Genomic DNA, 25726 nt, shown 5'->3' with positions numbered 1-25726 from the left:
CAAGATACAGAGAGAAGGGTGGGGGACTAGGCTTGACCACTCCTATACATATAACAAACATAAAAAGAGAACAACCACAATTAAGCAAACCGGTAAGTAGTACGTCCAGAAAAATCCTGACCAAAAGAACTAATCAAGAAATGAGGGATTGAATCCCATCACACTGACCCACTATTCAAGGCACCGTAGTTAGCCAGCTTATCTGCAACTTGATTTCCCTCCCTGAAGACATGAGAGACGTGTACCTGAAACTGGCTGATCGAATTAAGGCTATTCATCCATTGCACCCGCAGCCTCCACGAGGTTAAGCATGGCTTTTTAAAGTATTGTAAAGCCAACATAGAGTCTGTTTCAATCCATAAAGGGAACCAGCCTCTCTCTTTTGCCACCTTAATTACCTCAATCACAGCCAATAACTCTGCATCTATGGCACAAGAGACCTGAGCATTGCAAGAAAAAGCACCCAAGAAGGCCGCATCGCAGTTCCGGAAAACCGCTCCATAGCCAGCATGGTTAAGATCCCGGTAAGAACCATCAGAGTTAGCTTTAAACCAGCTTCTAGGGGGGATTGCCAAATCACTGGAATGAAGCGGGGGGCCGAGGGAAGAAGAGGTGAAATGCCCAAGTAGCCAAAGATGGGAATCTGACTTGAGGGAGAAGAGGCGGAGACAAAAGCTAAACCTGCAGATTCTTTTATGGACAGTAGGAAGAACTGTTTGAATCTAGAGGGGCAACACTCTCCACCTTCAAACTTTCTTTTATTACGTTCACTCCACAGGCACCAAAGTAAGTTGCAGACAGATATAAACCATAGCAATTTTGAAGATTGATTAAGCATAGAGAGGGTAGCATCAAGAAACAAGTCAGGCAGGGATGTACCTGGAGGGATAAGAAGCCTGAACATTTGATGGAGCCAAGCCCAAGAGGACGCGGCAACCACACACTCAAGAAATAGATGATCAATAGTTTCACTGTGTCTTCGGCAAAGATAACATCTTGAACAGAGCCTAGTACCACGACGCTGAAGCCGTTCATCGGTAGAAACTCGATTGAGAAGGGTTTTCCATGCCACCATGCTCTTTCGAGGTTGGATGGCCTGATGCCAGATCCGCGCACACCAAGGAGGTGCTGGAATGGGAGGAGACAACACCTGGTATGCCTCCTTGGACGACAAAGTGCCAGATGATGTTTCAGTCCAGATCAGTTGGTCCGGGGCAAGATCAGACGATATTGGGACTGCATTAATAACTTGGGCAACTTGGGGAAAGGCCCTGCAGAAGCTGGGGGGAAGGTTCCACTGACCATTCAAGATGAAGTCACCAACCTTGTCATTAAGGAGCTTCCTGACTTCCTCCTCATAGTCTGTGGAGTGAATTACTGCCTCACCTAACCAATTATCTTTCCAAAACCTTATTGTAGAACCATCTCCCAAGAGCCATTGCACCCTTGCAAGAAGCCTTGGCCATAATTTTTTTAAGCCAAGCCAAATGGCAGATTTCTTATAAGACGAACAAGGGTGCAAACCCACTTGCAGAAAGCGATCATGAAGGAACCTCGCTGATGTAGAAGCCTTTAAAGCCATCTCCCAACATCTTTTTAATAACAATGATCTATTCAAAGCAAAAAGATCCTTTAAACCCAACCCTCCTTGAGATTTTGGAAAGCATATTGTACTCCAGGCTACAAGGGCAGATCCGTTCTTAAGTGGATCTCCCCTCCAAAAGAAGTTTCTCATCCAACTCTGTACTTTGTTAAGAAGGGACTTTGGCCATTCATAGATGTGGAAGCTGTAGATCAAGATGCTTTCAATTACGGAGGATATAAGTTGCAGTCTGCCTGCTTGCGACAGTTGTTTGCCTTTCCAGGAGCTAAGCTTACACCTCACTTTGTCTGCAATTGGAACCAAATGCACAGATTTCGGATGCCCAATAAAAATGGGAACACCGAGATAGGTGAAGGGAAACTGTCCTGGTCGTATTCCAAGTAAACCACAAGTTCTGTTCTGCCTTGGCAAAGCATATCTTCCCAAAAGTAAGTTTGATTTGGCTTTGTTGACCACCTGCCCAGAATTCACAGCATATTCATCCATAAAAGACATTAGATTTCTTAGGTGAGAAGGCTTACCCTGAAGAAATACCATAATATCATCCGCAAACAACACATGGGAAAGTGGGGAAACACTTGATGGCGCTGCAATTGTCCTTATCTTCCTTCTATTAACCAGAGAAGAAAGGCCACGACTTAGGACTTCTTCTGCTAGGCAAAACAGTAAAGGAGATAAAGGATCACCTTGACGGACACCCCTGGAGCATGTAAAGTACCCATTGACCTGCCCATTAACACTGACAGATATATATGCAGATTGCAAGATAGTGTGAATGTAGTTAACGAAGGTGGCATCAAACCCAAAGGCACGGAGGACACGAAGAAGAAAATTCCAGTCCAAAGTGTCAAAGGCTTTGCTGATGTCAAATTTAATAGCTAAATTCCCATACTTACATTTCTGGTCAAGGAGGTTCACACATTCTGAGGTCAGCACAATGGGATCAACAATGGACTGTCCTCTAATGAAGGCGCTTTGGTTAGGGGAGATGATACGAGAAGCTATTGGACCGAGCCTATCAGCCATAATTCTTGTGATAATCTTGAACACGAAGTTAGCAAGTGCAATTGGACGAAAGTCTGAGATGCTTTCAGCGTCTTCAAGCTTAGGAATTAAAATGAGGATGTTGGAGTTGAAATGCGGCATAATGTAACCATTAATGAAAAAACTCTGAACTGCCCGAGTTACATCATGATCTACCACAGACCAACAAGAAGTGAAGAAACATCCTCCAAAACCATCAGGACCAGGAGCGCTATTGCCATCCATTTTCATAACGGCATCTCTAATTTCTTCAGCAGAAGGAGTGACAAGAAGAGAAGAGTTCTCCTCCTCCGTTACCATATGAGGGATGACCCTTTCCACTAGACCAGTGACCCCTATTTTATGATCTTGAGTGAAACAACTTTCAAAGTGTTGTACTGCATGTGTAGCAATAGCAGCCTGATCATTGTGCACCCTGTCCTCAACCAACAACGATGTAATTGAATTTTGAAGACGCCGAACCTTGACCATGTTATGAAGGAAAGTTGTGTTCCTGTCACCATCTTTTAGCCAACGTATTCTAGATTTGTCCCTTAAGAGAGTAGCTTGAAGAGATAGGGCCGCTAAATAACTGTTGTGGGCTGTATTTTCTACATTGAGTCTTTCATCAGATAAACCATGAGTGGATATTTCAGCTTGAACCGCATCTAAAGCTGCCTTTGAGTGAGTGACCTGAGCATGTACATCTCCCACCTGTTCTTTGCTCCATAATTTCAGCATGCCTTTTAGAGCCCGTAATTTAGCTGCTAGGATAAATTGTGGGCACCCATGATAATGCAGACTGTTCCAGAACGATCGAACTAGGGCCAAGAAATCCGGTGTCTGCAACCACAAACTTTGAAACTTGAAAGGTGGTCTCGGGATAGCATCCAGCTTGGAGCAGGACACTAAAATGGGACAATGATCAGACGTAGCCTTTGTAAGTGTGCAACAATCCATTGAACTCCAGGAAGTCATCCACTCCATGTTCCCTAAAGCGCGGTCAAGCTTGACCTCAGTATGACCATTTGACCATGTGTAAGCTAGGCCTTTTGTGGGGATATCCAAAAGCTCACAATCAGAGCACATCTGACTAAACTCAAGGCATGAAGTTCCATTTGGCAGAGCTCCTCCACGCTTTTCATGCGCACCCAAGATCCAGTTAAAGTCTCCAAACACCAACCGGGGCCCCTGGCCATGCTGGGAATGAATTTGATTTAATTCTTGCCAGAGATGACGTCTACCGGCAATCGTAGTTTTGGCGTACACCGCCGTTAGTGTACAAGAAACCCCCTCAAAGCTACAAGATACTGAAATCTGTTGGTCTGAGGCCGAGATCACCTGTACCCTGAGAGCTTCATGACAAAGAAACCACATGTTGGGGGCTTGCAATCCCCGATTATTAGTAGTAACGAGCTGGAGACCCAAGGATCTCCAAAAGGAGAAAGGAACAGATTTAAACAAAATGAAAGGTTCTGAAATGCAAACAATTAAGGCTTTGTGAGCACGTACCATATTAGCTAAAGCCCGTCGTGTGTCATCGTTTCCCATGCCACGGGCGTTCCAATACAAAATCTTCATTAACAATTAAAGTGTTTTGCGCTCTTCTGGACTCGAGCGCGCAACCCAGGTTTGGGTTTAACTTTGACCTTCTCAGACCTTTTTTGAAGCTTCTTTGCTTTCTTTGTTACCACAGGCGTGAACTCTCCCTCCTCCAAAGCCTCATCCAACAATACTTCTGGTTTTCTAATGGGGATTACATCATTTGCATTGACTTCTTGGTTTCTAATAGAAGTCACATCATCTGTAGTTTCAAGTTCATTTCTGCAGGTTCCCACTTCTGGAGTACCATCCAACTTGCTAAAGCCCGGCGGGACACTGGCGATAGAAGAGCTGTCCTGAACCATAAGAGCATTCTTTGCATGGACTTGCACCGCTAGAGAAGTATCAATTTCTGGGATATTCAACGTTGGCTGAGCAATATCAGTGTGAGCGGCAACCAAACTACTTGGTGTCTCATTGGACTGCTCCCTTCTCATCCCTGACTCTCTCTTGGGCTGCCTGCGACGAGCTGTACGTGTGCGAGTTACGCTTCTGCCCCGAGCCGGTGACTGGTCCGAAGGAACCTTAGACCTGCATTTTGAGGCAGGATGTCCAACAGTGCAGCAAACATCACAGAAGGTTGGGCAAGTTTCATACTCCACCCCTACAGAAATAATCTCACGACTTGCTCTACTGATCTGGAGCTTCTCAATGGGAGGCTTAGAGAGATCCACATCAATCAATATTCTCGCATAGAGACCAATGGAACGATTAGCTGTTCTGGGGTCAAGTTTCACTGGCATGCCAATACCACTGGCGATCTCAAATAGCGTCTGGGTCTCCCAATAAGCAAAGCCAAGATCCCAGAAACGCACCCAGACCTGTGCAAAGGTGTTCTTGTAGGTGGCTGGGGAGAAACTAGGAGTCCATTGGATCAAACGTAAAATCCCAGGATGCAGATTGATTGAGCCCATAGACCAAACACGTTGCTTGTCCTCTGGGGAATGAAACTGCAACATAAAGAAGCCCTTGCCCAGCGGAGCTACAGACCAATTTTGCAGGGCAGGCCAGCACTGACGCAGGCGCTGTGCGAGTTCATGAGACTTCGGCATGATCCCGTTAGGTGGGGAGAGGAGCCGACCAACCAGGTTGGATTGGCAACGCTGAATGCCCCGCAAGTATGCATCTTCTGAAATTTGAATAGTGGGGCAGCCATTCTCGAAGGAGGGAACAGGAAGGGTATCTAAGGAAAAATTGAGGGGAGAGGGGGCTGAAGAGAGGACAGAAGCAAAGTTGGGTTTCGGGTTTATTCCCTCTTGTTGTTTCATCCAATGTCCCATCATAGGCCACACCACGCGAAGCAACAGGAAACGTCCAAGGTGGGGTGTGTGGGGGAGCTAAATTCCTGTCTTGGGAATTAAGTCGAACACATGGGGTGCACTTTCTGTTGCTTGCATGACCGCACAATTGTCTCCATGCTTTGCTCTCTCTTTTTCAACAAACCCCTTATGGAGTTATAAAGCAGTGGATCGTATGTTTCGTGATGAAACCATCTTGAGGCTTTCGAATAATGGCTAATGAAAATGATTCTTATCAAAATCAACTTGGAAACATTCATCAATCTACATTGAGTCTTTCATCAGATAAACCATGAGTGGATATTGCACAGATTTCGGATGCCCAATAAAAATGGGAATTTCTTCAAAAGTCAAACACTTGCTTGCTAAGCCAACGTACCGACTTATGTAGGTTATTTTTTCAATGTAATCTTTTGATTAAGGAATCTTATGTAGTTTGTTGGATCTCAACAAAGCATTCATCCATCTATTATTCTTCAGCTTAAAGAAATGTGCGCAATGCAATTAGGATGATTTCATCAGTATTATTCTTCACTGATCAAGGTAGTCACTCTAATTATGCAAATACCACATTACAAATACTTTTTGAGCTCCTCTTGTTTAGCGAGCTTACAAACGAACCATAGATTCCTATCTCTAGGAAAAAAAAATTCGGAAGATTTCCCCACCTACTTTTATGACTAGGGTGGGAGTAAAAGCTTCGCGGTCAATGTCTTCATGTCTTTTGAATTTGAGTTGGTGTATGTAAGTCAAGTTGGAAGAAGAAAAGGGGGTACCTGCAAAAGATACTCTGATGCGTAAGTAAGTGAGTGTTAAATTGTAATAGGTGTAGATGGGATTTATTGCTTCCCTCAAATTAATGTTCACTTTACCAAGTATTATAGGCGAGCTAGCTTGAGCAAATATCTCGACTAGTGCATATAGTAGTGCGTTAGGTCCGCATGTCATGCATTAGTGGATTCACTACGCTACTCTCAGTCTCAGAACAACGTGGGGAGTGCTTTCCCACTTGCAACGGTTTTGACCGAACTGACTAATTCTGCTGACTGATTCCACCTTATCCAGATCCACTTCGAGATGCATGATTTCTCTTCGAGAAGATCTAGTCTTCTCAGCACTCCCCAATTGGGCCGTCTCTTGATTAGAACTTGATTTCACCTCACTTAGGTCGACCTCGAGGGGATTACATCTCACTTGGATCCATCATGAGGGGATTTTCTTCATTCGGATCCGCCTTGAGAGAATTTTACCTCACCTAGATCCGTCTCGAGGAGATTTCAACTCAGTTGGATCTTCCTCAAAGAGATTCCTCTCACTTGGATCCTTCTCAAAGAGATTTCTCCTCTTTCGGATTTGGCTAAAGAAGATTTCATCTCGAGGAGTTTTTCTCAAACAAATTAAGCTAGCTCTCTATCAGTTCATTTCGTGACTAAAAACTGTTCTTAAAATTTTCACCTCCACAAGTACTAGGTTGCACAGAGGATAATGATAAGGTTTGGTCACAATAGGACAACTAAGGTTGCTGCGTCGTTCACTGGAACATTCAACATAGCTGATTTTATGTCATTCTTCGGTCTATTTGATTTTCAGTTACTAATTCCGTTTTTCTAATACCGTGACACCAGTCTACTGACGTACGTCTTCATTTGTTTTTTTTTTTTTTCTTGTCATTTTCATAGACGAGAAATTACTAAAAATTTACCAACATTACTAAACTTAATTTAAAAAATCATCTGTGGTTAACAACATTTGGATGCTAATTTCATCGACCAACACTAAGGTAAACTAAAATAAAATTATTGACTCAAACTGATGTAGGAAAAGAATGATAGTTTAGCCGGAAAACGGATAAAGTAAAGAACCAGCGTAGAATCAAGAAGAATGATTGAAAATTAGGTAACTCAAGCGTAATGAGGATACTAGCAGTTAGAATATTCCAGAAGTTGTGGTTTTGGACTTTTCAGGTTGCTTATGCGAAAAATCAGGTTAATTTTATGGACTAACACTAAAGTAAACTAAAATAAAAATATTGACTCAAATTGATGTAGGACAAGAATGAGATCAGTTTAGCCGAAAAATGATTAAAGTAAGGAAGCAACGTAGAATCAAGAAGAATGATTGGAAAATAGGCAACTCACGCATAATGAGGTTACTAGCAGTTGGAATATTCTGGAAGTTGTGGTTTTAGACTTTTCAGGTTGCTCATGTGAAAAGTCAGGTTCTGGATTGTGAATCAAATTGGAGCAACTTTTGGGCACAATGTCCCTTTGAGGCGCGTGATACCTTTCTGAGAAGGGAAGGGCGCTAGGAGCTAAACTCGTGGCCTTGCCACAAGCTAAGGCTTTTTCGGGTATCCAATGTCATTTCAGGCTTCAAAACTGCATTATATTATTTTGCCCGAATTTTAAGTTTTCTAGTTAGTTTTGATTTGTTTTAATTTAATCCGTGGACTTTTAGGATCAGTTGTTTGACATGCTAAAGTAGCACACAATTTAACCATGCAAAATGTAGCTGTTAGTATAGATTAAGTAGGGATCGTTCAAGTCCGGGATTGAGGGTACACCTGTAATTGCATAAATAAATAAAGAATTAAAATTTGTATAAAAAAAATTGTACAAAATTACATGAGATAGAAATTGGGGGTATGTAGGATTAAAATTTAAAATTAAAATAAATAAAATAAAGAAAACATAAAAACACATATACAAGGATGGAACGCACGGAACAAAGATCAAAACCACAACCATATAATAAATGAAATCCAATTACAATTCCTATAGTTAATTTTCTGTCATGAGAAAGAAGTTGATCATGTGAAATGTTAATAAGCAAACAATTTCCCATATTTTACTTTCCTTGAGTGATTAATCTAAGTGAAAGCATCTAAATTAATCCTATTGAACATGCAATCATAGACTAAAAAACTAGCTACTCAAGAACATATTCAATGCATGAAGAACAAAAAAGGATGTCAACCAAAGTGCACAACCTAGTATGAAAAAGTTCATCTATTTGCAATCCTCCTTAATTGATCTCGACTTTTGTCCAAAGCCTTTACTACTTATGAAATAGGTTCACAAAACTATTAGGTGAATTGTTACCTAAATCTAGCACCAATTACATGCATATATCCTAAGCGTGCACTCAAAGAACACAAACATATAAAAGTTTTTTGTAAAAAAAAATCAATTAAGCAATCTCATGCATATAAGCAACATAGAAACCAATTATAAAGAAATTGCAACTTTTATTCAAGCATAGAGATGGGTTTTAAACTTTTCTCTTAATGTTATATGTTAACTAGAAATCATAAGTTATGAATCAAACCAAAGAAAAAACTAAAAAGTTTACAAGGAAAAAGATGAAATACACCGTGAAGGAATGAATGAAGAACTTGTAGACGTTGAAGCTTTGAAGATCTTGAAAGCAAGGCTCCTCAAGGGTTATGGCACAAGGTGGATGATGGTGGCTAGGCTTGCTCACAGCTTCTTCTTCTTCTCCTCATTGGCTGAGACGCAGAGTTTCTGAAGACTAGAGAATTGAACTAATTTTTGTGTGAAGAAAAGAATGAAAGAATTGGTGAATGAAACGTCCCAAGAGTGCATCTATATATAGGGGACATCTAGGCCTTCTGGATCCTTCTTTTAATTTCTAAGAATTATCTGATTGATCCGCACAGGTTTAGCCAATCAAATAATTCCATGTCATCATTCTTGTGTCATCCAGCCAATGAGAAGCCTCTAAAATTACACCTTGATTCTAGGGAGATAATCTTTGCCGAATTTATATGAATATTTTCTAATTTTATCTCTTTATTACGGCCAAAGAAGGAGTGTGGGCATCAAGGAATGTATCTGGACTTGATTCCATCCTTTCTGCAAATTGTAATCCCCTGAAATTCTCCAAGATAACTCCAAAAACGTCAGTTTCTAGAACCCCTTGTATATCTCACGGAAAAAAACAATTATTTCACTTAAAATTCCTTCCTTTTGTGTCCAGAAAACCCTAGTATACTTAGATCTCTTTATTTGCCACAATATCCCAAGTTTCTAGAATATTCTTGAGTAATCTTGAAGCCACATGGTCTTCTAGTGCTCTCAGGTTTCCTAGCCTCATCAGGACTCCTCATGTAATTAGGACTCCTAGTCAAACAAGGACTCTTCACATGAAATGTTCTTGAACCTTCCAGAATCTTCTTTTGCATTCCTATCATTGTGTGATTAGGATTCCTTTTTCTGGCAGCAGTAGGTTTCCTAGTCCAACTAGGACTCTGCATTTTTCACCATTTCTCTGAGCAAGTTTCCTAGTTGACCCATGATTCCTACTTTGACTGGAATTCCTAGTTAGACCAGGAATACCCCATTTCTTCATTTCAGCTCATTTCTACATCCCTTGTGCCTTGCCTTTGTCATTTCCAACGTTTCCTTTGCTTCTCATGCTCTTTTAGGCTCATTTATTCTTGATCTGCTCCAATGTACCTAAAAATAGAAACTAAGTTAAACTGATTAAGTTAAGAAAATAACTAAGCAAAATATGATGAATTACTATTAAAACGTCGCATAAAAATGCTCATATCATTGTTAGTTGTCCTAGGGTTTGTTTTCTAGTATTTAAGCAACTTTAAATGGCTGCATATATCTATCTTTCATATTATTATCAATAAAATCTAAAGCAAATTCTCCAGTGGACTTCAGATTTATATGTTTCAAGGTTTATAGCTTGTAAGCCCAGGTTACTCTGACTGCGTCACTATTTGTACGTGAATCCAGATGGGGGAATAACTTAGCGGAAAGGAACTGCCTCCTGACTTGATATGATTGAGCGGAAGAGAATTGCTTGTTCTGTTGAGCCTACAACAACAAAAGTCGTTAGGAGGAAGTGCCTAAGGTTCCACACTTCTCTTCTCTAATGTTTAAGTCAACCATGGATAAGCGGAAGCTTAGTCTAAGATAGGGTTGAGGTAGGAATGAGAATGAATGAATACCTGGAGCTTGGAGTCAGACCCCCTTTATATAAACGGTGGGGAGCGCTGGGGTCTGTGCCAGCTGTCGCTCGATGGAAGGTTCCCTTGCACACATGCTTGGGTTATGATAGCATGAACTCAGCCGTACACTGGTTCCGTGGACCTACCAATAGTCACAAACTAAAGAGTCGTAAACATGCTAACAGCGGCTTTATTGATTTACCTCATTTTTTTACAAGTCAGAATATAAATAATCCAAATGTAGGCCTTATTATTTGGATTTTTAATACGTAAATTATCACACCTGTTTTAGAAAAACTGGAATTGAGAGAAAATTGCTGTGTATTCTCATTGATAATAGGGGCCTATTTATATAGAGGATTACAATGCATAGAATTTGAATCGTACAAGGAAAGATAATCATACATTGAATGGATATCTCTAAGATTCTCCGAGATTATCTCTAGTTAATAACCCTATTGCCACTAGGTCAAGTAACCTAGAGTTTGGGCCAGACACAATTTGGATTTACTTAAACACTCCCCCTTGTGTCGCCCAAACGTGGTGCTTCTCTCGTTGCCTCGTTAAAAACCTTGTCGAGTAACAAAAACCTTGTGGGACAAAAATAACCTCAGTCGAAGGGGAAAAAGAGCACAACACACCCTTCACGTTTCGAGACCATACATGTAGACATCTCCCCCTGATGTCTGCATCTCCCCTTGATGACTACGGTCATGGGAGTTCGGATAACTTCCGCAAACGATGCTACCAACATGTTCCTCCAAAGTGGAATATAGGCAATGACTTAGTGAGCAAGCCTGCTACATTGTCCTCAGATTGAACCTAGTTCACTTTGATCTTGAGGAGAGTTTGTTGTTGCTGATTATCCTTGGTGTTGTCGCTTTTGATGTAGCCTTGCTTCATTTTTTCAAAACAAGCAGCATTATCCTAAATGCTCATAGTCTCATATGTGGTAGACTTCAAATCACAATTTTTCAAACATGCGTAATTATGGATCCAATCCATATACATTCACGAACCACTTCGTGAAGAGCAATGATCTCTGCATTGTTCGAAGATATAGCGACTAGGGTCTGTTCTGTAGACCTCCAAGATATCACGGTCTTTACCCATGGTGAACACTTAACCAGTTTGGGAATGACCTTTGTGTGGGTTAGAAAGATACCTAATATCAGCAAAACTTTCCAAAACACATATCGTTCTGGGATTGGGATAGAGGACGCAGGCCAGTGTTGGCGGCGTTCCTGGTGTGTGATGGGTCCGAATCCATCATCTCTCTGTAGGGATAAAGCATGCCCCTATCAGTCGTACATCTCTAGTATCGAAAGATATCGATCCATTCCATTACTCTTCATCCAAAAACTCCGTTAAGTCGCTGACGTGGCAGTCATTCTGTGACAAGATATCTATTATACCCTCACTTTTTAAAATTAATTAATTAATTATTTTTTTTTGGAAAGGATTCTTCTCTCTTTTTTTCTCGTTTTCTTTTTGTTTTTTGTTTTTTTTGTTTTTGTTTTTTTTTTTCCTGTTTGTCTGTTCATCTATTCGATTCCTCCTTCCTCAGATCCCTCTCTCTATCTATCTCTTCCTGGTTCTCAAAAAAGGCAAAAGCAGCTTCCCTTCTCCTTCTTCCAACCCAACACGGCTTAGAAATCCCAATCCCAAATCCCCAATTTTCCCTCAAAATTAACCCAAAGCGGCAAAAACCCAATTCATTTCAGGGATGAGGCTGAATTGGGGTGAGTCGATTTGGTGGAATCGGGTGACTCAAATCCTCAAACAATCAAACTCATCTCTCGATTAAAAACCCAGAAACTCACCTCAAATTCCCAAACTTTATTAGTCCCCGACCTTGTGCATACCTTTGTAGGAAGAGCTATGATTCCGTCGCCACTCCGCCTTCGTCCTCCGCACTCTCTCACAGTCTCACTCTCGGGCTCCCACTTGATAGCTTGCATCAGCGTGTTCTCGTCCAATGACAATCCATTCTTGCACAAATCAGTAAATCGAGCTTTGGCAGGGTCCAAATCTCCAGTTCCAGAATTTGAATTGTTGGATGCAGAAACCTTCGGCTTCGTATCTTCCATGTTCAGCACAGCAGGTGGACTCATCTAAACCGAATTTTCATCGGCACAGATCTGTGTGATTTTTCAGTCTAAGAAGGGGAGTACCTAGATTCGGCGAGGCCCAATAACAAAAATGACAGCGTTTTCGGGGATCGGAATTAAAAAGAGGAAGCAGATCTCTTTCTTTTTCTCAAAGATTGAAAGGAACCCTATCTTTCTTTCGCTCTCTAATTTTTTTTTCTCTGCGGGTTGTTTTTTATGCTTTGGAGTTGGTTTCTTTGGGAATGATGCTCTATGTTTCTAGAGGAGAGAGAGAAGAAGAGATAAACAATTGACCAAAAGAAAAGAGATAAACAAGAAAAAAAAAAAGGGAGAGAGAGAAAATTAATTAAATAAAAAAAAGTGAGGGTATAATAGACATTTTACAGCAAAAGGACTGCCACATCAGTGATTTAACGAAGTTTTTGGAAGGAAAATAACATAATGGACCTATTGGTCCAAAATTGAGAGTACAAGGACTAAAAGTGTGAAATTAGAAGGTCAGGGACTGAAGTGTTTTTTGAGCAAAAGTTTAAGGACTAAACAATATTTAATCCTTAATTTAACATTTTACAAAAGGACAAATTAGACATATTAAAAAATGAAAAAATATATTAATTAATTATAGATTACATATACACTATATATGAAAGGTTTACCATTTACTTATGTGGGTTGGTGACAGGACCCGCCTGGAAATTCACCTTGAAGCCTAATGTGGCTCTACCGGCCTAATTTTCGAGAAATTCTACTGAAAATTCTGCAAAACTTTCCCCAAAAAGTGGACAACCCAAACCTGTAAAAAAATATCACAATATACACTTCTAACAATAACCACCCTTCTCTCTTGGAGCCTGCATACTCCCCACATATCATCAACTCCACAACCAAAGTACAAAACATCTCAAATTATAATCTCCAAATAACATAAAATGTCCAGCATACCAAATCTACACATTATCACACAGCCAGGTCATAAACTCTAAGTAGACAACTTCAAATTCAAAATAACATCCTAATGTATTCACAACAGTCTAAGGGAATTATACAGAAATATAACATAGTAGGTTAACTGGTAACCTACAAGTAAGGGATGACAACGGTGACTACGTACTATGCCTCAACACCTATTCTTGTTGGACAATGGATTTGTGAACTGGGCATTTGAAACCAAAAGGCTCAGGGGAAAGTATGCACAAAACATTAGTGTGAGTGGATAATTATTCGGGAAAACTGAAATGGAAGAATTCTTTAATACTTTCCCACATTTTTCCTTTTAAAATCGTCAATGCATGCAACATTAAACACAATTAAAAAAAAAAAAATCAGCACCACTGGTTAAGCATAAAAGTAAAACATGGGGAAGGAAAAATCACCATATAATAAAGAGAGTCTCTTAGGCTCGAGTCGAAGTCTCCCAGGCTCTTGTAATAGCCTCCCAGACTAAAGACTCGACTACTACTTACAAGGCATTGTGAGGAGGAGCAATGAACTATCTAGCAGTATAACAACCCAAGTATGGTGTGCAGAGGGTGCCTCAATGTCATTGCCACGCTTGGGTTGGGCTTCCCAAGCCCACAAACTTGTGAGATGCTTGCCCTTGTAAATGGGATGCATTTTTGTATCCAAGTTGGTCTCTCCCGTCTATAAATTAAAGGAGACGCCAAAAATTTATTTCTAGCCCTTAAGAAGGAGGTGGAGGATTTCACCCTAGATGGAGCTTTGGTGAATGAAGCAAAGTTGCTCTTAAGTCATTTTTAGTCGGTTAGTTGGGGCTTTGTCCTTAGAGAGTGCAATAAAGCAGCCTATTGTGTTGCAAAATCGGCGCTACCTTTTCCTCTCTGTACCTTTTGGTGAAATATGACGCCAGATTTGGCTTAATCACATTATAGTAGATGAGCACAGTTTTTAAGTGTTTTCAGTAATGGAGTGTGGTACTCTTCCCTACTAGTTTTTGGTAGACTTTAATGAGGTCACTCTATACTCTATAATGTTAGTTTATTCAAAGTTATAAATGAACTAGAAATTGTGCCCGCGCTTTGCCGCGGGTTTTGAAGCTAACATAATGTTATTTAAGGACATAATCCAAAAGCATAGAAAATATAGTCGACATAATCATTATATTAACAAAAGATTATCTGTTTTACAACAAAAGATGAAGTAGATCATGTTCTAGCAACATAACCACCAATACATATGTTGTGGTAGTGTGTTCAAAAAATAGGTTGTCATAGTTTAAAGCTAATTACAATTGCTGCTGCAATAGTTTGCAAAAATAGTTGTATGATGTCCATTAGCAGGTGTATATTCTCAAACGGTGTTAGCCTATTGATAGCTAGTCATGGAGGATGTCCAAAAAGTTGCTTCCTCCAGAGTGCGTGGTTTTGCTGAGGCCAATTGTGAGTGATTCGAAAAAGATGGAGCAGCTGCTTGTGAATCACATTCCATTTAGACATTGACAAATCCAGCGTGGAAAAAAAGATACTAACCAGCAATAATCTTCAAAAGGCACAACTTTTGGTAGTAGTAATCTCACACCGTTCATAATAAGTACGCCAACTATGTAAATGAACCATTCCAGTACAGGAACCAACCACGTCAACATAGGCCTGCACCAACTCCATGAAGCATCAAGGCAAGGAAAATTGAGAAACCATCATCACCACACCACTCAAGAAATGATAAGGACACCCAAATAAAACCCTCCAATCATTCACAACAATATCGGTCAAGTTTGAAACCAAGTAAACTGAAAGTGCAATTCATAAAGGGCCAAAACAGCACAGAACTTTAGATATTGACACCAAAACCGAATAGTCAGAATATATACCCAAACTTTACAGCATTGTTAATACCTAACTTCCTCAACTTTAACTGCTTGAATTATAATTTACACTCACTACAGAAGAGAAGAAGTTTTGTATCAGTTTTTGCACAAACAAAAACTTGAAACCCGGAGCCAAAACACCTAATTTATAACACCACATAAACCATCCAAGCATTCCCACTCATTCTTTTTGTTGTTCAAACACAAAATTGGTATCATCCATTTGTCATACAGACATCAAATTGAACCAATTTCAGAAACCAAAACAGGAGAAAGATAATCTGGGAGAGGGTATCTGACCTGGAGCTCTCTTGCTTTTCTCAACGCAATTTCAAAAGATAATAATCCGGGTATTTGATTCAATACCTTTGAACAGAGAGGAAGTAAGAAACCACTGAGAACAATATACCAGTTTATATGACGAAAAGCACCCAAAAAAAAAAAAAGACCAATTTTTTCCCCATCAAAGTTCCTATACTTGCAGGACACAAAGCAAATCCCTAAACCCAATCACCGAACACCAATATTTTGAACCCAAATCAAGAACGGAAACCATTACTTGGTCAGATTGACCAGTGAAGGAAGCAAAAACAGTGAGATTCCCTGGTACCCGTAGATGGTGAAATTTTGTACTCTCATTTTCAACCCAACCTCTGTATCTCAGAGCTTGATCGATGCGGTACAGCTTGATGGCATCTCTCTTGTCAAATTGGAGATCAAACTGATTTGGCTTCTTCTCTTCTGTATTGCAGTGCCCAAGGTTTTGCAAGGACTGCAAATTATGGAAAATTAATTTCAGAAGTTAGAAACTATAAAATGGCAAAACTCATTGTAAAATAACTAAAATTAAACTCAATGTAAGCTATCTGTAAGAAGAAGAAGATAATAATAATAATAATAATATAAATATAAAAAAATATAAAAAAGATAAATGGCCATGACAAAATGGTCACATTTGTGGCCTCTCAATCCGGTGAACATAGGACCAACTACTTGATCATTTTTGAAAGCAAGCAAGGTACTTATATTAGAAAAGACAGAGAGTAAAAGATAGAAGTCTTACTTGTGAAATTGCAGATCAAACTAATTTGCCTTCTTCTCTTTTCTGTTGCAGTGTCTGAGATTTTGCAAAGACTGCAAATTATGGAAAATTAAGTTTAGATTAATTTTTAGATGAATAAAGGAGACTTAGTTTTGATTTGATATCAGAAGTTAGACATATACAAATATCTGATTCATTTAGTGTTCAGAGTATATGAAGATCAGAATTTCACGTTTATCACCAATGCATAAACTCATACACACTACACTGACCACAGGTTACTCTTTTCCCTATTTCTATCTAAACCCCATAATTACAATTGGTTGTGAAATTTAGCCAAAATTCCACCTGGACCTTTGCACCAGAACAGTGGATCGTCTGATTTCATTTCAACAATTAACATTAACAGACCATTTCATCTGATATAGATTAGTTGGGGAACAGGAGCGGGAGGGGAGTATCTAATTCAAATAGTGGAACCTTGATGTAGAATAAGTCTAATATATTGTAAACCCATGTGGATTTTTACTTAGAATAACAAACTTTCCAGTGTTAAGTTCTAAAATCAATTTTTAAGTCTAAAGGACTACAGACCTTGCTAAAGCAATATTAATTCCTGGTTCAGTTGTTCCATTCCAATTAATATTTGGTTAGGAAAAAACTAACGCTTCTTTTGGTTGCTGGGATTCTGAAAGTGGACTAAAGGTCTCCAATTTCAAAGTTTCTAGAAATCAGAGATACATAAAATTGAAAAAAAAAAAAAATACTCAATCAAAACTAAATAAGTATCTGGACTTTGTCATCATTCTCAATAAAAAGGTTGATGCCTACTTTCTCAAGGCATAATGGATCATCCCTTTGCATGTGGGAATGGTTACGATATGTATAATAAAAACTGGGAAGCTTTAAGCCTTTCCGACTACTTCTAGGAATCTAGTTCCATGCAATTAATCCTTAAATTAATATATGATATGTACAACTTCCAGTCTTCCACCTCCATTTTACTGCTTAAAAAAAGAAAAAGAAAAAACAAAAGGAAAAGTAGTACTATAACATCATGGATATTAGGAAGTTCAAGTTTAGGCTCAGAAAAGAAGAGAGAAGCTGAAAGAGCAGCTTACATAAAACTCTAATTTTATTTCAGTTTTTTTTTTCCTGCTTTGTATCACTTAGATAAAATACCATACTATAGTTCCTCACCATATAATTTTATCAGTGTTGATCTCAGTGACTGACCTTGATAACCTCAGAACACACACAATTATCAACTAATCAATTAAAGAAACACAAACACAAACACAATCAAATACCACACCTGTTCTACTTGTTCTAAACCCAATCGTCTCATCACAAACTGGATCCAATCAAAACGCAAAACGCAAAACACTGAATACAAAACAAAAAGAAACAAACGCCGATTATAACAACCACAAAACTGAAAAAGCACATAACAAATTCAAGGAAATCAGCTTAAACTCTGTTGATATTGATTCTACCAAATCGAAATCTCACCAAGCTTTTGCGATGCTCCCAATTACTCAACACGCAGACTACTGGATACAATAACAAAAGAAAGAAACACAGATTATCAAATCCAGATCGCACCATCTATCACCTCTGAGATTTTTGCATTGTTGGCTGTGCTTCTGAGCTTGGTTCTGCAGCAAAGATGGTGGCTTTGTACTCGTCTGAGAAGACCAGCTTCTGGGTCGGCTCTGTTTTGGAAGCTATGGCGTCAACACTGTTCTTGTTGCTCACAACTCTCTTGCTCTGTTCCTCTTTTTTGGTAGTGATTTTTGGGTTTTGATGTGGATTTTGACTTGGGTCTGAGGGATTAGGGTAGATTTGCCGCGTATCTAATCAAACCCTCCAGTTGCTAAATATCTGGACCACTGTCAAGTTGGATAAGGAGAAGCGAGAGAGCGAAAAAACCTGAACCTTCTGGAGTTCTAGCATTCTACTGTCGGCAAGTGCTTATAACAGACTGAATGGCAGGGATGTAATTTAAGAAAACATTAAGGGCAAAAGAGTCATTTACTTCGGGCACTAATGAACAGTGCGACGCGAATAAACAGTGCGACTCCAGTGAACAGTCCACGCGCTTTAGATTATAGATAATTGCCTTTGATAAATAAAAAAATAAAAAAAATTAATAAAAAAGTTTTTTAATCAGAAAAGTAATAAAAACTTAAATTTTTAGATTTATATCTAATTTTCTCATTCCTTGTATCTCATCTCTCTCTCTCTCTCTCTCTCTCCGAGTCTGCGGCGGTAACAGAGGAAGCAAAACTGCTCTCTGTCTCTTCTGAAGCCATATAAGCAAGAGCGTGCGTTTAGTTTGAGTTATGGGCAAGCCTGGTTCACGTCAAGACTTGTCGACCAAAGCCGACCGCAAATTCGAAAAGAAGCTCGATTTCTATGCTAGTGAGTTTCGATTTTCACTTCGGTCTTCGTTTTGCTTTTCTATTATACTCTCTGCTGGCTTGTCGTGGTTTGTCTATCTAATTCTAGTCTTATTTGCTTGAGAAAATGAATAGTAAAGATTTTTAGCCCCAATTGATTGAGCATTTGTTTTCTAATAAGTAGCCATGAGGCACATGATTGTGTTTCGCTAAATTATAATTTTCCAATGACTAATGCAGAGGTTAGAGATACAGTTTCTACCTTGAGTACCCAGAAAACTATTGTTAAGGTAAGAATCTACATCTTTCTCTTTATTTAACAAGTCCATTACTTTACCCCATTTTGTTTTACAAAGTTAAGAAAAAAGAAATTTCAGTATATACTTTTCTCTGTTATTTGATAAGAATTGTATATCATGTGTTGTAATGTAATGCTTAGAGCTTTGGGACACCATTCAATATGTAGTGTCACTCTGATCATAGGTATTATTGTTTGATTCCTGAATTTGCAAGCTGAATTTTCATGAAATATCCTTTGAATTTTTTTTTTTTTTTTTTTTGTTCATGAGAGGCGAGAGAAAGTGAGCTGCAAACACTTATCTTGGGATTTTAGAGTAGAATAGAAATGGTACACATCTTGCAAATTATTGAGGACTCCACCCTGAGTTGTTTGGGTTTAGAAGGAATTTGAATGAGTTGGAGGAGGAGGAGGAGGAGTTGTCTTCACTGTTGGGGATTTTGGAAGGAGTTTGTTTGGCAGATCATATTCAGATTTTGTTACGACTTTGGCACTAGACCAGGTTTGAACTAGTTGAAGTGATATGGAAAGCAAAATTCCTTTAAAAGTCAAAATTATCTATTTTAGAAAACAAGACCAGATTTTTGCTTATCTCCATACTGGTACATTGGGTGTCAGGAGTGTGAATCATGTTATGGTTCATTGTTCAGTAGCTTCCGAGCTATGGGCAATAGAAGATGCAGGGATGGTGTAGGAAAGTCCAGAGGGGTTTTATGCCTTGCTTTGGCCAGGCTCATGCGATTTGGTAGGAGTAGAAGGGCTATTGTATTGTGGAGATGAAGGGTCTTAGCTATTGTTAAGATCATTTGGATGGAGAGGAACTTTGAAGAGTACCAGACACGGATGTGGATGAGTAGGGGATAGGTTTGTTTATTGGTCATCTTTGTGGTCTTGTGTTTCAGATGCCTTTAGGAGGTTAGGCTTTCTTCCAATTTGTTAAATTGGAAAGCTTTTATTACTCGGGAGCTTTCTAGTTCTAAGCCTGGTTCTGTTGTGACGTGCTCTGTTGTTATTTTGTTGTCACTTTTAGAGTGGAGTCCTGGTCTGCCGCTGGTATAGTTATTCTGTTTGTTTATTTTTAGATGAAGCTTATTTCTCCTTGACGGATAATAACAATGAAATAAAAATCAAGTCATCGATAGAAACAGATTGAGAGGCTACACAATGAAGATAGTCATAGGTTATGCTTATTTTAGGTAGAAGGGGACAGAAGGGCTCCTGCCAAGTCTACATGGAGATAATAGTCCTAGAGACATGTTTATAGTCCAAATGTACAAAGCCCAATAGTGGAGCTAGCAACAATGAGCGGAGGTAATTACAAATTACATCATACCAGAGGAAGGGGCTCTTGAGAAAGGTAAGTTTTTAAGACAGCTAAGAAGTATCTGATTCATGGGGAAGATTACAAATGGTTTAATCTGAGTTGCAGGAGTTCACAGTTTTTCTGAGGCCATTCAAATTGGATAAATGTTTTTCTGTAAGAATAGCGATGCTATAAAGATAGGTGAATATGTCTGATGCTTCATGGAGGGTCATATTAAAGTGGTCCTAGATACAGGGGTCTTTTCATGCATAGAACTATTGCAATTAGGGTGCATGGACTGGAACAGGAGAACTGCCTTTCTTTTGTAGAGAAAATAAAGCAGATTGGGTTCCTGCTCAGTGATCTTGTTGAAATGGATACAAAAAAAGAGGGCAGGAGTGACATTTTTGGAGCAAAGTAAACAGAATAGAGTCTTTGACAATTCCGAGCTCTGATGAGATAGAATGCAATTATTTTTAAGGCAGTGTGGGCTGGTCATGGCCATGGAGATTGAACAAACCCATAACACAGCACAGGTTGATGGTTGGAAAAGAGAGGAACAGTTGAGAAAGAATATGTGGCAAGATGAGCTCTTGATGGGTGACCCATTTGGTGGAAAATGAGATGCAAGATAGATTTGGCCAAGGATTTTCTACTTGTGTCAAATTATGTGAATGCTATTTGGTCCAAATTATCTGCCCACATCTACGAGGCCACTATGAGTATTTTTCGGTTTTTATTTTTATTTTATATTTTTTTTATTATTTTATGTTGCTTTATTTTTTATGAATTCAGATCAAGAGTTAATGGCTTTCTCTACCTGACATCTCCAGTTTTTATCTTTTGTAGTCTCCTATTCATTTGTTTCCCCTTCAACAAAAAACTTCTGCCTTTTATTTCTCTCAAATCTCAAGCTTGTTCTTCGTCCACTCAACTCAGCCATTTATTACCCATAAAATCCAAATCTCTATTTCATATGACGTATAAAACTGTTAACAACTAAGTATTTTCTACAACCTTTGGTCTCCTTCCTTTTACCCCATTGAGAAAAAGCGTCATGTCTCGGCTTTACTCTCTCTCTTCTTGCTTCTTAGGACTTAGATTACATGTATTTCCCCATTTTTAAATCCTTTTTTTTGCTCATTTTTCCTAGCACATAGATTACACTGAAAATGGGGAAACAAGACACAAAAAGTAGACCATTCTTCTATTTAGTTCTCCATCTCATGCTCTGTAATGACAACGATTCCAACAATATTTTACAGTTTTTAGCAATGCATTCATGAGCATCTTTATAGAATGAACATGAATTCTTGTGGAGAGTTCATTTTAATCATAGACAATGATTAGACTCAGGAGCTGCCAAATTTGTACAGGGTTGGGATATGCAGCGCAGCTTGTAAAACAGTTACATTATGTAAGAGTAGTGGAGGGAAATAATTTTTCTAGAATTTCATGGGAAACAACCATCATGTTTGGATAAGAGGTGCAACGATAACATAGAACATTCTTGAGATTGTCTTTGTGGGGCAGATGGTTTCGTAAAGAGCACTATTGTACCAAAAGCCCAAAATCCAGGATGGAAGAAAATCTGTATTCTTTGAAAACCATGAGAACCAATTTGCCAGGGATGAGATTTGGTTGGTCGGGATGGGAAGGAATGGTAGTTGAAGACTGGATGTGCAGGGCTTCTGGAAAAAGTGAGGTCCAGGTCAACTATAGAGGCTTCTGTATCAGTGGATTTGAAATTTTTTCTATAGGTTAGATTGGAAAGCAGTTCTAGGTTAAGGTTTTTTGTCTCGAGTTTGGCAGTTTATTTAGAGTTTAGTTGCTTTTGAATTTGTTTGTTTTCTGTTGCTTTTCATTGTCAGGAACCTCTTTCCACATCTATTTTGTCAATTTGAATGATTAATAAAACTAAAAATCATGGAAATAGTAGATATTTGTAAACAACCAACAGAGGGAGTTGATAGGAAGAAACACACAAGACAAAAGTAGATTTGATGAGCCAAGTGATGCAGAGAAGTACCAAGGTAGGAAATATGAGTCACGGAAAATTAACGAAGACAAGCATTAGGAAGTTTGAAGATAGTTTTGAGAATGGATGGTTGGGTGGAGGAACAGAACTCTCTCTTTCACATAATTAGAGCATTCTTTGTTTCCAACAACACTGAGGCTGCAGAGAATTTTTCACCTAACCATCCTGACAGAATTTGGAAATAGGGATGGGGTCAGTCCAGTGACATTCAGTCACATACTGTCAAGTCAAAAAAAAAAAAATGCTTCTTCAAGAAAGATGGAAAGTTTTAGGCAGCAATGTTGAAAGCATTGGTTGGTTGTATGAGAAAAAGGCTGAGAAAGAGAATTTACTTCTATGCATTAATCCATTTGTAGTCAAATTTCTAAAATTTTAGCAAGTCTTGCACTGCACTGGTTTCAAAAATTTCTGGATCTTTATTCAGATTCTGTTCCCTTTGTTTGCTAACATGTTATGACAATGCCTTCACAAGGCATTTTGTTTGTTCAATAATGTTGTCAGTCTTTTGGTATGCTTGAGATCATGGATATTATAGTTAGAGAAGTCATTAATGTTTGATAACATTCAAGTCACATATGCTAATGAGTAAATCTATTACTCTTTCATCAGAAGAAGAAACTCCGTAGCCGGCAGAAGAAACTGAAAGCATATGATCTCTCTGCCCTAACAGAGTTCCTGCCGGAGTTGAAGGGTGAACAGAAGCCAACTCCTCCATCAGACTTAAAGCGAAATTGTAAATCTATGCGAAAGCTAATGTAAGCTTTCCACCTCTTTGGCTTTAATTTCTGTTGCAGGATTTGATTTTCCTTTTCACCAAGTTGTGGAATTTGAATGAAATAATAGTGGATTCCATTTTTATCAGATTGAAGGAAGGAAAGCAGTTGACTACAGTTCTTAATCATCCTGCCTTCCAGTCGGATGCCTTAGCTGCCATTCATCAACACTTAGAGAGGACACAGCCAGTGAGAGAGGAGGAAAAACCAGAGAAAAGGAAAAACAAATGCGGAAGCAAGAAGAGGAAAGGTGGAAGCAAGAAGAAAGGGATGAAATCTGAAGGTCCATCTGTACCCCAATCTATGGATATGTGAGTCGATAGATATGTGGGTTCTTGTCTGTCTACCTTGATGACTCAATTTTGTTCATCCCGTGTCCTGAATGTTTCAATGCAACAATTTTGAATGTTCAACTTTTGTTGGTCTCACTAGAACTTGTCACCAGTTCTGTTCAGTCCCCTTTCATGCGATTCTTTTGGTCTGCTGGTGCTTAACTTGCGACTTTACTGACTTGAAGAAATGGAAAGTGAAAAGAAAACTAGGTTGAAAACCTATTTATTTGAATCCCTTGTGTAGAGACGCCTGAAGATCTGATTTTGATTTTAGAAATGAAATATGCCTTGCTCTGTTAGATGTTGTCTGTTTCTGAGGGTTACTACTTCACTAGATGCTAAATACTTTCGGCAAAAAGCCGATTTATGCCAACGGTATAATTTCTCATCAAGCATCCCCAATAATTGATGCCCAAAGTAATCAGCAACAAACGATAAGCTCCCACAACGGCTATCCCCTTTCCTCTTTCCTTTTCACCCCATAAGAAAAAGCAATGTACCACAAATGGAGAATGCCCTCTACCACAGGTTACTGTGATCCAAAATTTCGATCAATATCATAATCATCATTTTTGTTGTCATTATTATACCCCGTCAATTAATTAAAACAGACACAGATTTCATTCCCAAACGTATTATATATATGTAGAAGAAGATAATGATCTTTAATCAAGGGTATCTTATTAATATTTTTTTTAAGCCTGAACTTTCAGCATGCCAATTCTTCTGGATCCACACTGATGCCAAAACCCAGTTCTTAAAATATGCAAATTAGGCAAATATAGGTAGCAATACAATTGTAATTGATAAAAGTAACCAGCATAGCACAGCATGATGGCCTTAGAAATTTCTTGTAAACTAAGAAGGGTGAACCTTGTTAGTAGAAATTCCCTTCCAAGCAGATTTCATTGAAGCAGTGGCAGAGTTAAGTGCAGCTTCAATATACTTCTTGGAAGCAAGAGTGGCTGCATTCTCCATGAACTTGCCCATCTTCCTTGCAGTCTCAGCAGTCTTGACAAGGCCGTCGAGTTCATATTTCGACATCCTCTCCATTTCCTCTTCGAAGCGTCTGAACTCATCCATGGCGCTCTCCATCACCGAGTCCATGTAGTCCTCAGCTTCTTGCATGGAAGCCTCGGCTTCTTCCACCTCTTGTTGCTGCTCCAGTTCCACTGCAGCCCATGACTTGTAGGCTTCGATCTCGAACAGCTTCATCAGGTCTTCGATGGTAGAGGGGTCGAAGCTTTTGTCCTGCAGGGCATGGTTGGAGAGGAAGCTGAACTGGGCGATCAGATCTTCCATTGGCAGATCTAGCTTGGTAGGTTAGAGATAGAATAGTGCCTTGTTCTGTGTAGGGAAGACTCAGAAGAGAAAGTGGGTTTGTTAGTGATGGGTGGGGTGAGAATCATTCATATGTAGAATTATATAGTAGATAGGAATAGGAACTTTTATGTCTTCACCAAATGGATGTAGAATTTTGCCATAAGGTCACGTGAGGTAAAGCATATATGGCCAAATGGCTAGTGGTGGACGGAATATATGGAAGGGCAAAATCTTGGCATAGTAGCTCAACCATCACGAAATACATTTTTTTTGGTATCTTCACATTTTTAGGGATTACGTAAAATCTCTGTTAATCTTTTTAGTATTTTCGTCTATTATTTTAGGAGAGAATTTTAAGAACAGTACATGAACTTAAGGCCACTCCGAATTTTGGTGCCCAACGTTTATATAACCCAAAATAAGTACATGAACTTTTAATCCCGACCCAGTTTTCATACATGCCGTCACTAACACCGTTAACACCTATGCCTTATTAATATGCCACGTGGCATAGATGTTAACGGTGTTAGTGACGGCATGTATGAAAACTGGGTCGGGATTAAAAGTTCATGTACTTATTTTGGGTTATATAAAAGTTGGGCACCAAAATTCGGAGTGGCATTAAGTTCATGTACTGTTCTTAAAAATTTCCCTTATTTTAGTAAAGTAGAGATAAAATTGTAAACTACTAGAGTGCAGGATATCACAGAGCTCTCATCTCCAGTCTCTACCACCATCTCCTCTGAAATCGTTTAAAGAGAATTGGGCAA

General features: G+C 39.1%; 2 protein-coding genes and 1 long non-coding RNA gene across 3 annotated transcripts; 1 reads left to right on the top strand and 2 right to left on the bottom strand.

Moving 5' to 3' along the window:
- Nucleotides 1-16079: 16079 nt before the first annotated feature.
- LOC133706926 (uncharacterized) lies at nt 16080-17869 on the bottom strand. The gene is made up of 3 exons (XR_009844799.1): nt 17803-17869; nt 16509-16579; nt 16080-16217 (listed from the first exon to the last, which is right to left on the bottom strand). It is a non-coding gene; the product is annotated as an uncharacterized LOC133706926 (long non-coding RNA).
- Nucleotides 17870-18709: 840 nt separating this feature from the next.
- Nucleotides 18710-23932, top strand: LOC133743431 (uncharacterized). The gene is made up of 4 exons (XM_062171372.1): nt 18710-18911; nt 19130-19179; nt 23138-23283; nt 23391-23932. The coding sequence occupies exons 1-4, from the start codon at nt 18833-18835 to the stop codon at nt 23614-23616; spliced, it is 501 nt and encodes a 166-aa protein (XP_062027356.1). The 5' UTR covers nt 18710-18832; the 3' UTR covers nt 23617-23932.
- Nucleotides 23933-24292: 360 nt separating this feature from the next.
- LOC133743432 (uncharacterized) lies at nt 24293-25055 on the bottom strand. The gene has a single exon (XM_062171373.1). It carries the CDS (start codon nt 24933-24935, stop codon nt 24492-24494), a length of 444 nt encoding a protein of 147 aa, XP_062027357.1. The 5' UTR covers nt 24936-25055; the 3' UTR covers nt 24293-24491.
- Nucleotides 25056-25726: the final 671 nt, after the last annotated feature.

The sequence above is a fragment of the Rosa rugosa genome, chromosome 4 (genome assembly GCF_958449725.1).
Source record: "Rosa rugosa chromosome 4, drRosRugo1.1, whole genome shotgun sequence".
Classification (NCBI taxonomy): domain Eukaryota; kingdom Viridiplantae; phylum Streptophyta; class Magnoliopsida; order Rosales; family Rosaceae; genus Rosa; species Rosa rugosa.
This window is presented reverse-complemented; position numbering and strand designations above follow the sequence as displayed.